Below are 16,525 nucleotides of genomic sequence, written 5' to 3'. Positions count from 1 at the left end.
CTATGCTCCAATATAAAATTAAAAAAAAAAAGAGCATCTACTCTTGCTCTTATACTCCATTACCCACAGTCAGGACAAGCCTGTTAGTACTCACTATTCTTAGGAGGAAAAGAGCAAAAAACAAACAAACAAACAAAAAACCAAGCTGGCTCTGAAAGACAATGTTTCTTCCCAATCTCTCCAGGGGCTACCCTGGGGCAAAGCTAGCTGTGCCCAGCTTAGACATGGGGTATCTAACTGTGGGATTTATTGTTGCAGGACCCCATCCCCATCCCCCATTCCTAACCCCCCCATGCCTTTCCTCCCACATCTAACTGCCCTGCTGCACAATAATTCACCCCATGCTCCAAGCAGTGCCAATATCACATATATTACTTTATTATTTGGTCATTGGCTTTCCAATGCAAGTGAAAAAATAATTTAAACTAATTATATGTACAGAGGCTTGGTTAGTTTTCCCAAGAACTTCCAGAAAGATCCCCAGCCCCTTAAATAGCAAAGAAGGGTTACCATTAACATCTATACAAAACTCCACCTATAAAAGTCGCATGTGTAGAAAGGTTTCTTTATTATAAGCATCACGTTTGGGGAACAGGAAGGGTTGGGGGTGGGGGGTGGAGGAACGTGTACAGGGGGGTGGTCCACACACACCTGCCCTGACTAGTCCTGTGTAAGAGCTGTGGCTGGTGAGGCTCAGGTGATCTGCAGTGGGGTCTCCAACATCTCCATTAGGAAGGTGTCAATGGGTGTGTCCCCGATGAGCTTGAAGAAGAAGAGGTGCTCCAGGCATTTCAAGCCGATGGAGCGCAAGGCTGGGAGGCGCAGCAACAGCTTGGCAAACCTGTGGAAAGCAAGGAGACATTAAGAACTGGGGAACCAGCGTGCACAGGGCAGCTGCTGGCATGAGGCAGCTCATTTGGTCTTCTTGACCAATCTGTGATTAGAAGAAAGAGCCTGGTTGGGGAGGCTAAGGCAGTTGGAGAATCTCTAATTCTGGAGAGCTTCAGAAATAGGCTAGAGGTCTTGTTATGCTTCTTAAAGGTGGAAGTTGGATCCTGTGACCTCTTGAGAATCTCTTGAATTCTGTGGCCACATCCCAGAGTTGCCCTCAGCACCCCCATTCGTGGTGGGCAAGAGGAAGAGCTAGCCTGCTGATGCTGACTCACATCTCCAACCCTAACCAGCTGGTGTTCCTTACATTCTCTGTGCCTGGGGATTCCTGGGAAGATTTGCCAAAGCATTTAGAACAGCACAGCATGGCGGATGTGCAGAATCCACAGGGGCTTTCGCCACTGGCTGAATGTGTTTGTGTACAAACCACATACCAGGCAGTGAGATAAGTTCTGGGATCCAGGAAGAGCCCCCCACTCTCAGGACCAGCAGTTCTCATCTCCTCACCGGACAATGCTTTTCCTCATACCACACTTACTTTAAGCAATGTGACCTCAGTGTGCCTCAGTTACCACATTTCTGTTATCCGTTTATAACCACTTTGTACATCAGATTCATAGTCTGTGCTTACTTTTATTTTGTTTTGTTTTTTTATTTTTTTGCCTAAGTGTGACTTTCTTTTTTAAATTTTTTGAAAATTTTTATTGAAATATAGTTGATTTACAATGTTGTGTTAGTTTCAGGTGTACAGCAAAGTGACTCCGTTATATATATATATATATATATATATATATATATATATATATTTTTATATAGTTCCTTTTCCATTATAGGTTATTAAAAGATATTGAATATAGTTCCTTTTCCATTATAGGTTATTAAAAGATATTGAATATAGTTCCCTGTGCTATATAGTGGTCCTTGTTTGTTGTCTATTTTATATATAGTAGTGTGTATATTTGAATCCCAAACTCCTAATTTATCCCTCCACCCCCTTTCACCTTTGGTAATCATAATTTCTTTTCTATGTCTGTGAGTCTATTTCTGTTTTATAAATAAGTTCATTTATATCAGTTTTTTAGATTCCACATATAATCAGTGTCATATATTTGTCTTTTTCTGTCTGATTTACTTCACTTAGTATGATAATCTCTAGCCACTACGGAGAATAGTATGCAGGTTCCTTAAAAAACTGAAAATAGAGCTACCATACAATCCAGCAATCCCACTCCTGGGCATATATCCGGAGAAAATTCTAATTCAAAAAGATTCATGCACCCCAATGTTAACTGCAGCACTGTTTACAATAGCCAGGTCATGGAGGCAATCTAAATGTCCATCAGCAGACGAATGGATAAAAAAGATGTTGGGGGGCTTCCCTGGTGGTGCAGTGGTTGAGAGTCTGCCTGCCGACGCAGGGGACACGGGTTCGTGCCCTGGTCCGGGAAGATCCCACATGCCGCAGAGCGGCTGGGCCCATGAGCCATGGCCGCTGAGCCTGCGCGTCCGGAGCCTGCGTGTCTGGAGCCTGTGCTCCGCAACGGGAGAGGCCACCACAGTGAGAGGTCCGCGTACCGCAAAAAAAAAAAAAAAAAAGATGTGGGAGGGGTGTGTATACACACACACACGAATATTACTCAACCATAAAAAATAATGAAATAATGCCATTTGCAGCAACATGGATGTGCTTACCTTTCAGTTAGGAAGAGAGAGAGACAGAAAATAGTAGCCTTCACCCCTGAGGGGCCCACAGTCTGGAGAGATAATACACACACCCATGCATACACACACACTCACATATGCCTCCCACACATGTGCACACACACCCCCTCACCACTCTTACACATACACACACGTGTGCACACACATTCACTTGCACTCTTATACACTCTCACACACATGAACTTGCACATATTCACATGTGTAAAAGTATACACACACATTCTCCTCCATTCTCACCTGCCCTCACACACTGGTACACCCACACACACAACACACACGCACACACACACACACACACACTCTTCTATAATTAAGGACCTTAGTTGTAAGGCTCACCATAGGGAAAGAGACTAGTGTGTGAAGGAATTAGCCTCACACATACAGGGTCCTTTTCAGGCTCCTCAGTCTGCCACATTTCCAACATGCTTCTGTGGTCCTTCTTCATCTCTCAAAATTCTTTTTGCCAGTGAAGTTTATTTTTAACGTTATTACTGATAATGACTAGAAACCAAATAATTCTACTCACGATTTCCAATAAAAAGTACAGGAATCGAAATCTTGTTAGTCACGGTGGCCTTAAATCAGCAACTTCCAGTTGGGCCGGATCTTCCCTGGACGTCACATTATTTCACGAGAAGTTTTCAAATTGGAGTTTTAATACTCCTCAAAAATGCGTATAGGTCTATATGCATGCCGAAAGAAGTTTTAAGGAAATGTGGCAATATAAGAAGAACAGAGTGGCACCATCTAAAAAGGTAAGAATTACCTCCCTACATGGAAAAATTAAAGGTCTATACCAAGGCCAACACACACCTTCAAAACATTTGATTAGAAAGCCTCTGAGTGGGAGTTCCCTGGTGGTCCAGTGGTTAGGGTTGTGCATTTCCACTGCAGGGAGCACAGGTTTGATCCCTGGTCAGGGAACTAAGATCCCACAGGCCTCTTGATGTGGCAAAAAAAAAAAAAAAAAAGGAAGCCTTTGAGTGCATCTGAATGGTATCACCGTTAGATAAGAACAAGGAGGCTGAGCTCCTGGTCAAGGCTCTGCCACGAAAGAGGTTTCTGTAATTAGGCAAAGAAAATGGCTTCTTTATAAAGTGTGAAGTTAGGCTGATTAGCTCTGAAAATGTATTTTTTTACTCTAAAAATGCCAAAGTTTTACAATGTGTAAAATGCTAACCATTCTAGACACAAACTATTATATATAGTATGGATAAACAACAAGGGCCTACTGTATAGCACAGGAAACTATATTCAACGCCCTGTGATAAACTATAATAAAAAGAATATGAAAAAGAATGTATATATATATATATATATAAAACAATCACTGTGCTTCACAGCAGAAATTGACACATTGTAAATCAACTATACTTCAATAAAATAATTTTTTAAAAAATGTTAACCATAAAACTGCTGTCTTTGCTGTCTGTCCCAGGTTTGGGAGCTAAGATCAGGATGTAGAAATAAACACACCCCCTAATAGCCATAGCCACAGGGTCACATTCCTCGCTCACACGTTTGGCAACAAGGGGGACTCACAGCCTTTGAAGGCACCTGCTGTGTGAGAGAAAGAAGGTTCCTGCAAACTCTGCCCCCTCCTGAGTTTTGATGTCTGCTTCTGGCTAGAGGAAGTAGAACTCGCCCCTGTGAGGTGTACTTCTGAAAAGTCTCCACGGAGTGGCAGCCCTCCACCACCAAGAAAACAGCCTTGACAGGGCTTGTGTGCCACCAGGGACCACTTCAACCACTTTCTGCAAACCAGAGGTGACCAGCCTTCGGCACAGTTGCCCACCCGGTTGAGCCAAGTGACATCCCTGATGGACCTGCTCAGCATCAGGGTGGTCACCCACTGTCCAGGCTGTACTGGATGCACCCAAGGGACATGCAGGGACCCAGTCCCTGCACTCCCTCCCTGAACTCCCAGGCCCTGCCCTGGGCCAGGCAACAAGTGTTGGCATCTCTGCCTAGTGCCTGGGGGCCGCCCAGGCCCCTGGCTGTCCCCTTCCTGAGAAAACAGGCAAGTTCCAAAGTTTTTAAAGTGTTATTCATTAGAAACAGTCTAAATGTCAACCACAGAACGATGACTAGATACATTAGGATACACCCATCCTGTGAAATATTACAAACTCATTGAAAATAAGAATTTTGTACTTTTCAATATCTGATAAAATGCCTAAAATAGCTAATGGAGCAAAATAATAGGCCAAACCATATGATTTCAGATCTGTAAATATACATTTCTATGTATACATACATTGATACACAAAGCTGCTAGAAAGAAATATACCTCCCAAATTTACAATCAGTTTATATTACCCTATTTATTTAAAAACATTTTCCTTATTTCCTACCAAAGCATGCTTGGCTTTTATAATAAGATAGAAAAAAGTTCTGGTTTTTTTTTGCGGTACACGGGCCTCTCACTGTTGTGGCCTCTCCCGTTGCGGAGCACAGGCTCCAGACACGCAGGCTCCGGACGCGCAGGCTCAGCGGCCATGGCTCACGGGCCCAGCCGCTCCGCGGCATGTGGGATCTTCCCGGACCGGGGCACGAACCCGCGTCCCCTGCATCGGCAGGTGGACCCTCAACCACTGCGCCACCAGGGAAGCCCTAGGAGTTTTGTTTTTTAAAGAGGTAAACAGCACTACCTAGAGCCAAATCCAGGAAAAGGATGAATACGAGCCTTCCTAGTCCTAATGCCCTGCACACGATATGTGCACACAGACACACACACAAACACACACACACACAAACATGAGTAATGCTGCCTTACAGCTGGGAGATTCAGTGGATGTCATCCAGCACAGGGCTTTCAGTCAGCTCTCACTGGCCAGAAGCTGAGCTGATGCTGGCAGCCAGGCCCTGCTGGTTGGGTAGGGCTCTTTCAACCTCACCCACTTCAGATGTAGGAGAGACTGCCAGGTGCCTATCAAAATCCATTCTTCCCTTCTTCCTTGGCATCCAGCTGCACACATTCTCCAGTCTCCTTCTTGGCTAGCTGGTCCACGTGACCAAGTTTTAGCCAATGGAAGTGAGTAAAGGGAGGGGGTACCCTTTCCAGATCAATGTGTTACCCATATAGCCTCACCTCTGTGCTCCCTCTCCTCTTTCCCTTCCACCATCAGCATACAAAACACAATGAGAGGGCTTCCCTGGTGGCACAGTGGTTGAGAGTCCGCCTGCCAATGCAGGGGTTCGTGCCCCAGTCTGGGAAGATCCCACATGCCGCGGAGCGGCTGGGCCCGTGAGCCATGGCCGCTGAGCCTGCGCGTCCAGAGCCTGTGCTCCACAGAGGGAGAGGCCACAGCAGTGAGAGGCCCGCGTACCGCAAAAAAAAAACCAACACAATGAGACTCGGCGACATGGTGGAACCCCAGGAAGGAAGGAGCCTGGGTCCCTGAGTGAAGGTGTGGAAGAAAGTCACCGCGCTAGACTGATTACCCATCCAGGACTGATTTGTGAGGAAGAAATAAACTTGTGTTCAACTATTGACATTTGGGAAGTCTGTTGTCACAGCTTAGCCTCCATAACACACAAGGCCTGCACATTTATTGTATCAACTGGCTGGACCCCAATCACACAGATGCATTCATTGCCTGTGATAAAAAATGAGCTCAGCCTCTTCTGGACAACTGAGAGATAGTGGCTTATGATCCAGGAAAAATGGGCTAATGGAAATTAGACTCCACAGAGGAATAAAAGTCATCAGTGAGAACTGGGAGCATAGGTAATTAATCCTAAAAACAAACTCATGCCTTTAAAGAAGTTTTTTTCAAGTTTCATTTTCCATTTTCTGTGAGGTTTGAGGATCATATTCTCTCTTTTTAACTAGAGTTAGTGGAGGAGGAAAACTTTTATTCAGCTGTACTTGGGGGAAACATTTGGGAAAAGGATTTCTTTAACCACTCAGGAATACTGGTAGATGGCCTCAGAGATCCTCTGACCGATGTCCTTTTCAGACAAGAAGCCCAGACCCAGGACCTCGCCAGAGGTTACAGATGGCACCCTCGGGGCCAGCGGTCACCTCTCCTGGCTACCAAATCCTGTACCTTTTACCGCAGGGGGGCTTCCATGAGGGCAAAGCAGAAAGCAATGCAGTCACACTGAAAAGCACAAGCTCTTCGAAATCAGACAAACTTGGGTTCACAACCTGCCCCACCATGCACCAGCTCTGTGACCCTGGGCAAGGTTCCTTTCTGAGCCTTGGGGCCTCTTTAGAAATTGGAGCTAAGGATTCCCACCATCGTTCGTTCACTGGGGTGTTCATTCAACATTTAAAGATGAATACTAATTGTTAGGCTCTGATGCCAAAGTGGTGAACAGTGGGTGAACAAGACGGACGAGACCTCCGGTTTCATGGAGCCAGTGTCTGAGTAGCTTTGAGACGGTTGTGAAAAAATCTAGACAGTGCCTGCTGCATGTCGCCATTCATTAATGGCAGATCAGAAGAGTTGCTGCAGTTGTTACCATTCTTCCAGGACTCCCTCACCTGCCTGGTTGTTCCGGGTACTTCTGCTTGGTGTAGGCCTCGAGGGTGGCATAAACCTTCTCTCGCAGAGTCTCCACTTCAGAGGGGTTGGACAGGCCCTTGGCATCTGAAAAAGACAGCTGATTCAACCTCTCCTTGCACACCTCTGCGGGACACCCTTCTACAGAGTCTGTCCCCATTCACACAGGCCACCTCCCGCAGAGTTACGAGAGAGACATGCTGGATGGGAGACATTGTGAAATACACAAAGCCAGCCCTTTGTGCCCTCACACCTCCTTCCTGTGCCCAATCTACCCGATAAACTCTTGGAGCAAAGGTACGCACGGCTGACTCCAAGGAGGAGAGTTTTCTTTTATCCGGGCCATTCTAGAAATACTACCTTCACACATTTATTGAGTGCTTACTACGTGCTAAGCATGGACTGAGTAAAGAGATGGGGTACAAAAACCGGACAGACCCACATCCTGCATCAATTAACAGACCACCTAGTTCAGGAGATGAAGCATGTGCGTCAATTATTATGTAATTCTGAATACTCATCTTTCTTGACCCATAGCAGCATCTGACGAAGCTGATCACTTCCTCCTTCTTGAAATGCTTTTCCTCCCTGGGCCCCCCAGGACACTACTCTTTGGTTCTTCCCTGTCTCACTCACTGCCCCCTCTCAGGCTTCTTTGCTGGCTCTTCCTTTTCTCTGCAACCTCTAAATATCACCATGCCCCAGGGCTTAGCCCTCAGCCCTCTGCTCTGCAATGCCTCTAATTTACTCTCGGTCTCAGAGCCTTGCATGCCAGGTCTAGGCTGATAGCTCTCAAATGTACATCTCTGGTCCTGCCTCTTCTCTGCACTCCAGACTCACATAAACAATTGCTTCCGGGAGAGCCACTCTTGGACGTTTACTATCCATTTCAGATTCTCACGTCCAAAGTCCTGATTCCTAGCCACCCACCCTTTGAACCGCCATTTCAGTAAATGAAATCTCTGTTTTTCCGAGTGTTCAAGAAAACAAAATGAAAAATTCTAAGAATTATATTTAATACCTCTCTTTCTTTCACACCCTATCAGCAAATCCCATTGGCTCTGTCTAAAAATATATGTAGAACCTGACCACATTTTACCGCCTTCTTTGCTACTACCCTAGCCCTCTGGCATCTCTCGTCCTCCCCACTTGCCCCCAAACATGCACACTCCACGCCCATTTGAGACCCTTTTCAAGATGGCTCGAGGAGCAGAGGCCATGAAGAGTTGACTCCTTGTCCTCCCCAGGATAGGTCTCCTGGCCCTCCCTTATCTGTCTCTGCTGAGCTAGAAGACTAGAGAACATCAGAGCACTGAGGGCCGACCATGGAGGAGAGCTAAGCACGACGCACTCACCTGGGTTAAATAGCACGATGGCTCGTAGGCACCCCAGCTCCGACTTATCCATCTGCATGTCTTTCATTTTGGAGACGAGCTCAGTCAGAACTCTGTTCACAGGAAACAATGGCAGGTGATGAGAAAATCATGAATACCAGGCCAAGGGCTTATAAAATGAATGCAACCAATATTTATTGTGTACCCACCCCATTTTCCAGTAGATGTGCCAGGTACTAGGGGCACAGAGATGAATAAGATACAGTCCCTGATCTCAAAGAGCTCACAGTTTAATTAAAGAAACAGACACAGAAGCAATACGTAGCAGCAACACAAAGCCAATAACTGACATGATCAAAGTCCCAGGGGACACCGAGGATGAGACAGTGAACACAGAGAGGGAGCTGGAAAGGCAGCCTAGAGGATTTGGGGATTGGCAGAAATGCAACGGGCAAAGCAGGGTGAGGGCATCGCATGTCTGGAAGAACACTGCAAAGGACGGCGTTCCGTGACAGGGCAGAAATTTCTAGACACCATCAAGAGGGCTGAGTCAACGGAAGACCATGATAGTCTCCATGTGGAACATGTTGTGGGAAGAGGCAGGGAAGGAGTAGGGACATCTTAGATGGACATGCGCATGGCCCTGGAAGACCATTTATGGTGGGGATCGGAAGGGACCACAGGGCCCTGGCATTGGACAGAGAGACTATTTTCAATCTTACCCTTCCTTTCCCAGTTCTCCGTCCTTTCACCCGCCCATTCATCTCTCATCTCTTTAAATCACCTGGCTTAATTTTCCTTTAGAACCATTTAAGGCACAGAACCCCAGACTGAGGCTGTTGCTCTTATAGCAGGATTCCCCCAGAGAACCTGGTGCAGAGGCCAGGAAAAACCTCAGCTCATCTTTCCCAGATTCCTAAAGTCAGATCCTAAACCCTAATTCCCATCCAGGCCCCCTTGGATAAGCAGTTCAAACTCCCTACTCCCACCTTACTAGGTAATGTCAACAATACAGTCTCTTCCCTGGAAACCTTTAGGGATAATAGGGTCTTTCATCTGCCAGCAACTCTGTTGGCCTCTGACTGACCCCATCTCCTTGGATAACCGTTTCTTTTAATCCCTTTCTCATTCCCCAGGTTTATGTTTTCATGTGCTGAATGGTCTCTGCTTCCAGCCAGTACAGCTGATTGGGCTGTCCATCCTACATCCCAGCACTACCCACAGGTACACACACACACATGCACACATGTGTACACACACACACAAGCGCCGGAAGCAGAATAGAGCCACCTGTCAAAGATGGAGCCAACTCCAGCACTGTGGGCACTGCTCCGGTGGACGTGTAAACCCGTGGCCAGAAGGATGCCATCCTGCACAGAAACCGAGCGGTGGGAAAAGGAGGCGATCAGCAATTCATTCCACCCTGCAAGAATAAGAAGGAGGCCTTGAGGGAAACCTGACCACACTCTGGCTTCATTGATAATCACCCAAGGCATGTATTATTATCCTTTGGAATAAAAGCAGAACCAGAAATCCAGGGAGGTCAAAAACTAGTTCCAGGCGACACCACTAATTAGTGAGGGAACAAAGGGTAAGACTGGGGTCCCCTGACTCGTGGGTCTGCTCCTCCCCCACAGTCTCCCCAATGCAGCCCAGAATGGCAGCTTGAGGGCAAGGACTCTTTTTTTCCCTCCAGTCCATCAACAAATATGGATTGAACACTTAACGGGTAACGGTCACTGTGTTAGCTGCCATGGTAGATAAAGCGTGTATACCCTGCAGTGTCTGCCCCCAGGACCTGACAAGCTGGTTTTACTTCTTAGGCGTTGTTTAGTAGCACCCAGCACGGCATGTAGCTTTCCATCGACACTCAGGGATGGCTCATTATCTAATAGGGATGAAATAAGTGGACTGGCTCCCCAGGCTCAGCGAGTCTTCATGAAATGTCCCTGCTGGCTCCATGACAAAGAGGAGATTTGGCATATGTCAACTGCACAGTGTCCCAGAAATGGGAGGCTAGAGAGATGACAGCATGTAGAATCTTAAAATAGGAAGGGACCCTGGAATCTTTCTAGTAACAGCCTGAGCAAAAATCTTTGGCTTCCCCTATTTCACCTGTGAAATGGGAATATCTCTATTTTCCAATTTCATAATAGTAATGAGGCACAGCTTCAGATTGTCTTGAATAACAATTGCTTAACTGTCTTTGAAAATTAAATGCAAATTATAAAGGCTGAATAAAATTTGCATGGAAAAAGAGCCTTTCTTGGTCACTAAAAGGATTCTAGGAAGCAGTTTAAGAGAACCAATGGACAGAAAAATCTCATTAAATAGAAAATTCTCACCTTCTTGTAAACCTGCCTTGTTTTTTAAATTACGTGTGTGTTTAAAAGTTATTTTTCTCTGATAATAAAATGCATGTAGAAACTAATAAAAATTTCATTAAGTATAAAAGAGAAAATTTAAATATTAAAAAAAAGAAAAAGAGTCTTACTCCTCCATTAACAGTGCTTCATTTGAAAATGAAAGTTTTGGGGGAGGGCCATCCAAATTTCAGAGCTTACCAATAATATAAAAAAGAACAACCTCGGATAGGGTTATCCTGTCTCGGCAAGGTGCACAGCTTGGATGGGTTACAGCTCCATCAGGTCACTTGTTTTAGGATCCCAAGGGTAATTTCAAAATGGCAACCCAAGAAGAAAGGAGCCCTGGTATCCCTTACCTGCCCGGAGCAGAATGACCTGGTCCTCCAAGGTGAGGTCAGAGAAGTGGGGAATACGCTTGGCCCATTCAACGAGAGTAAAGAGCTGCTTGTCAGCAGCATGGCATATGTTGGTGACAGGGTCATTTGTCTAAAAAAGGAACAAAGTACTCTGAACGGACAGGTTCTAGGACTCAAACATACTCCTTCCCCATCTCCAGCCCCCTCCAAGAAATGGGAGATGGATGGAGATCTAAGACCACCTACCGAATTCTCCACGTTCATGTCACCGTAGGATTCTGTCTTTGGTTCAACAGCAAGCTCAGCCTCCAGAATCCTCTCCACGGGCATATCTTCATGGCCACTACTGGCACATTCTGCCTCACTCTCTGCCCGCTCCCGGCTTCTCTGCCTTTCTTCTTGCACAGCTGGCAGGGACAAGGACGTGCAGACGTTACCACATGCCCAGGACAACTGTGGGAAGGTTAATTACACCCCTAAGCCTCATTTTCCTCCTCTGTAAAATGGGCATCATGGTGGCAATGAATCAGACATGCTGCCATGCTAACAGATGAAACCAAGAAAGCAGAGCTGAGCTGTTTTCTTACGCCTGTGCCAAACTATGGGTTTTTTCAGTCCATAGTCTTTCCAGTTCATTATGGTGACCACTCTAAATGTGCCTTTTAAGCTTTAATAACCTCCAATTCTGCCCCTTCTTTTAATGAACCACTGTCTCCTTGCATGCTGTCTCCCCTATCCTTCCTCCACCTGCTACCTCTAATAAACCGGGAGCATGCAATAGTTAAGTAACAAGCACGTTACTCTAAAAATTCCCTCTGTCAGATCCTGTGCATCATTCTTGGCATTCACGTCCCATTAGGTCTGCCCCTAGTGCAACGGCCTGAACACAGCATCACCTGATCTGACTTGTCAGGGAAGATCTTCAGGGAGCCATGTGGGTATTTAGTAAGCGAAAGGGTGGAATAATGTCCCCTAGATGACATTTCAGAATCAGCAGCCGATTTGGGGGGTGGGGAAGGGTACACAGGCAAAGGTGGAGGCTAGCATTTTCTCAGATTCCCCAAGTTTAGGGTTTTCATCAAAGAACCCTCTGGGTCTGTACATTAGAATGTCAGGCAGACCCCTTTCCCAATTCTGTGCTCTTTACTGGGAGAACAGTCTCTATGGGGTTAGTTTCCAACCTCTCGAAAGCTTCAGTTTCCATCTTCTTATTCCCAGTAGCAATAAGCAGAATTCAATATTGGCACACATTTTCTAAATCCCAAGAATCGAGAAAATTATACTCTACGCAGTGGCCAAGAGGGACCTCAGTGACAGCTATTCCATGAGCAACTTCTACGTCTCAACTCCTCTCCTTTCCTCCCCTTTGTCCACTTTCCAAGGCACCTCCTACTCTCTGAGCCACAAGGCTGCGCAATGAACTGGGACTGGATGCTGGACATCTAGTTTGTCACGCAAGTGATATTATTGATCTCTCAGAGTAGGTCAGAGAAGGGTCTGACAGCACAAATATGGCTGATACATCACTGTCTCTAATAGAGACACACCAAGAAACCTCAAGATGAGAATGATATTCAGGGGTTGAGAGGGAGGGAGGGTAGGAAGGAAGGAGTAAAGGAAGAAAGGAAAGGGAGATTAAAGCAGGAGAGTAAGAAAAAGAAGAAATGGACGAGAAAAAGAGCAGAGAGGACAAAATACGAGAAGAGCAAAAATCATGTACCTTGGAGTCAAAGAAATCTTTTTCAAAATGGGCCCGACCGCTTCCTAGATAGTAACGTCGGACATGGTACTCAGCTTACAAAGCCTCAGTTTCCTTATATGTACAGTGGGGATTATAGTACTTACCTGAGATTGTTTTATGAAGATTAAACAAAACAATTATTTTAAAGTTTTTTGAAAAGTAGCATTTCCCCTCCCCTTGGCCTCTCTTTACGCTCTCGGGCTCTGCTCTGGTCCTCTCTCTATCCCTGCTCTTGGCCTCTTCCTCCCTCTCCCTGTTTCTCTTTTCCCCTCATCCTTTCTTTTTGTCCATTCTGTTAGCCTTCATTCACTGACAACATACAGAAACTCTCATATGTGTTTTTATCATCAGTTGGATTTGCTGGTTAAAGTTGAATGCTTCTTGTATTAATTTTTTTTAAAGGTAGGTTAATGGACATCAATTTGTCTTGATTTGAAAAGATGGGGGAAAGCAAACCAAGTTCCTCTTGTGGCCCTCAATTGATTTCTTCTACAGATTTGTAGCACTCAAGGAAAATAACCTTCACGCTCCAAAGAAAATAACCTTGGCTTCAGGGAATTAGATTCTAATTCCAATTTTGCAATTCACTGAGTGATCCTTTGCTATTCAGTTCTCCTTTTTGTGACATAAATCTTACTGTCATCAGTGAGGAGTCATGTATCTCTAGTTGAAGCAAATCTTCTATGGCGCATTTTGAGCTACTGCTACTCAGTACATCAGGGTACATTGAGGGGCCAGTGGGACCTAAAAGAGGATTTTCCATTAGTCCAACATACATTTTTGTGATGTATTAAAATAGCCAAAATGTATGGAGCCCTTTCTCTGTGTCAGAATTATGCTCAACACTTTTCAGAATTAACCCCCACAAGAACCCTCTGAAATGCTATGAACCACAGAGAAGTTAGGTAACCTGCCTGAGGTCACAGAGCTAGGAAGTGGTGAAGCCAGCATGTAGACCCAGGCTGGCTGCCTCCTGAGCTTACGCCTGACTCCAAGGCTCTGGGCTGGTTGGATTAATAGACCCACAGGAATGTCAAGCGCTGACCACAAATTGCCTCAAAAATAATCCATTCTCTTACTACCCAAACCACATTATATGACCCCAAATTATGGAAATAGACTTCCCCAGAACCCCTGAGGATCGTTTGGTGGCCTGGAAGTCAGAGGGTCCCAGTCCTACACCCACTCTGCCATTAGCTTGCCATGTAAGCTTAGGCAAGACCCCTAGCCTCTCAGAACCTCTGCTTCTTCTTTCAGGAAATGAATGTGTTACATCAGACAATGGCAAATGTCCACTCCAGCTTCGCCATTATGTACCCTGGCTTTAGGCAGGTGAATTCTGAGCCCACCCCAATTTCATCTCTCTCTGTCTGTCCAACTCTCTAGGAATGTAAATTCCATAGTATCACTCAGTTACCTGTTCCAGGATCTTATTAGTCTTGTCCTCAAGAAAGTGCCTGAACTGAGCCCCAAATTCTGTAAATGAAGGCCAGAAATGATAGTGGCGAAGGAAAGGCTGTCCAGTAACTTTTTAAGAGTGACCCTCGATATAGTGAGGTGAGGAACTGATTCGCTTTTTGCCTTCTCTTTGTCAGGGCGAATAGTATCAATTCCTTTAGCAATTTCTCAGAGAGCCCCTTTCCCCTTCCTAATCTTTATTCCTCAGCTTTTCATCATTCCTGTTGCTCCACATTATTTGTTTTTTTTAATGCAAGAACCAAAACTGGACCCTACTTGCTATGAAAGAATCATAAATAATACTAGGTTTAAAAGAAGCACTGCCCAGGCTCTTACAATCCACATGTCCCTGTTTGACTTAAAATAAAGAACCACGCTTCCCACCATTTGCTCTGTGAACCACTCTGACCCTAATTGAGCCAGAAATATTCAGGTTGAGTTTTTTTGTTTGTGTGTTTGTTTTTTTGCGGTACGCAGGCCTCTCACTGCTGTGGCCTCTCCCGTTGCGGAGCACATGCTCCGGATGTGCAGGCTCAGTGGCCATGGCTCACGGGCCCAGCCGCTCTGCGGCATGTGGGATCCTCCCGGACCGGGGCATGAACCCGTGTCCCCTGCATCGGCAGGCGGACTCTCAACCACTGCGCCACCAGGGAAGCCCTCAGGTTGAGTTTTGAGAGTCAGAATTAGACTGTGAGGCGGGAGAATCGAGTATAAGTGATTTGCAATCTGCAGCAATTATGCTCTATGCTGATGAGAGACACACTTTGGGGGCATTAATTTTATGTTTTGACTATCACAGTGGTGGAAGCTACAAAGAGTATCAATTCTATCCCAGTGAAGAGGAGACAGCCTCCACCAGCTGATTTTTCACATCACATGCTCCAGTCTAGAAAATTGCTGACCCCTCTACGGCAAGTATGACACAAGCATGAAGTAATCACTCAAGTCATACTTGATGAATGAATGACTGAGTGAATGAATCATTTTTAGAAGCTCCTGCATTGCTAAAACTTATGATTCCGATATTTAGTTTAAATCATTCATCCATTCTCTCAACAATTTTTTCTTAAATGTCTACTATGTGCTAGTCACTGGTGATATAAGCCGTGGGGGGACAAAAGGCAGGAAAAATATCCCTGCGTTCTTGGAGACAGACAGCAAACAAAAGTTTAAAGTACGTTAGATAGCGGTAAGTGCTGTGGGAAAGAGACTGGGAAGTATGAGGGTGTTTGGGGCAATCTGAGACAGTGTAGTCAGGCAAAGCTTTATCAAGAAGTTGACAATCAGGTAAAGGTACGAAGGAGGAGAAGTGAGTCATGCAGGTACCTGGGAAGAGGGCAGTCCAAGCAGACAGAACAGTAAGTGCAAAGGTCCTAAAGTGGGAGCACCCCTGATGGTCCAGCAAATAACACTAGGAAGGCTGGAGCAGAGAGACATGGGGCAGCCAGACTATGTATGACCTTGAAGTCATGACCAGAATTTTGCCTTTTTTTTCTGAGTAAGAAGGGAAGGCATCAGAGGGTTTTGGTGAAGGAAAGGCTTCACCTGACCCACTTGTTCAAAGCCTTACTCAGGTTGCTTTGATAAGGAGAGACCGAAGGAAGATAAAGACGGAAGCAGAGAAACTTCTTAGGAGGCTGTTTGTATTATTACAAAAAAGAGTTGTGGCTTGGTGATAACAGTAAAAATAGTGAGACATGGAAAGATTCTGAACATCTTTTGAGAAAGAGAGATTTCCTCACCCATTGAATGTGGTGCATGAAAGAAAAAGAGGTGTCCAATGGCTTTTGGTCTGAGCAACTGAAAAATGGCTATTTCCTAAAATGGGGAGGACCGTGTGATGAACAGGTTAGGAGGACAGATTTGGGGGTCTGTCAATTTGAGATTCTGACCTGGGAGTAAGCAGTCCTAGTCTCTGTTCATCACCTACCTTGGGGACCTTGGAAAACTCACTCCATCAGTCCAAGCCTGTTTCCTTGGCTGTAGAATGGTTAGGGTTATTAAGTTATTCTCAAGGGCCACCTCCATCTCAAACATGCTAGGAATATCATTTTTTTTCCTTCTTGGTAGCATTCTCTCTTAGAAGGGGCTCAAACGTTTTCTTCATTGGTCCTTTCAGTCAGCCTCCCCCCTCCTCACAGAAAAG

At 45.5% G+C, this 16,525-nt stretch overlaps 1 protein-coding gene across 2 annotated transcripts in view; it reads right to left on the bottom strand.

Annotated features, from left to right (window-relative positions):
• Positions 1-354: 354 nt before the first annotated feature.
• Positions 355-16,525, bottom strand: part of RXRG (retinoid X receptor gamma) — a 44,519-nt gene continuing 28,348 nt past the window's right edge. For both annotated transcript variants that reach the window (XM_029228986.1, XM_029228988.1), the window contains 6 exons: positions 11,427-11,587; positions 11,181-11,310; positions 9,749-9,881; positions 8,480-8,571; positions 7,106-7,211; positions 355-841 (listed from right to left, as the gene is read on the bottom strand). In XM_029228986.1, coding sequence (XP_029084819.1) covers positions 694-841; positions 7,106-7,211; positions 8,480-8,571; positions 9,749-9,881; positions 11,181-11,310; positions 11,427-11,587 — 770 coding nt within the window. In that variant the 3' untranslated portion in view covers positions 355-693. The remainder of the gene's footprint in view (positions 842-7,105; positions 7,212-8,479; positions 8,572-9,748; positions 9,882-11,180; positions 11,311-11,426; positions 11,588-16,525) is intronic.

This window comes from Monodon monoceros, unplaced genomic scaffold, assembly GCF_005190385.1.
Source record: "Monodon monoceros isolate NGI ecotype Baffin Bay Population unplaced genomic scaffold, NGI_Narwhal_1 Super_Scaffold_18, whole genome shotgun sequence".
Classification (NCBI taxonomy): domain Eukaryota; kingdom Metazoa; phylum Chordata; class Mammalia; order Artiodactyla; family Monodontidae; genus Monodon; species Monodon monoceros.
Note: the sequence above shows the minus strand (reverse complement) of the source record. Positions and strands in the feature narration are given on the sequence as shown.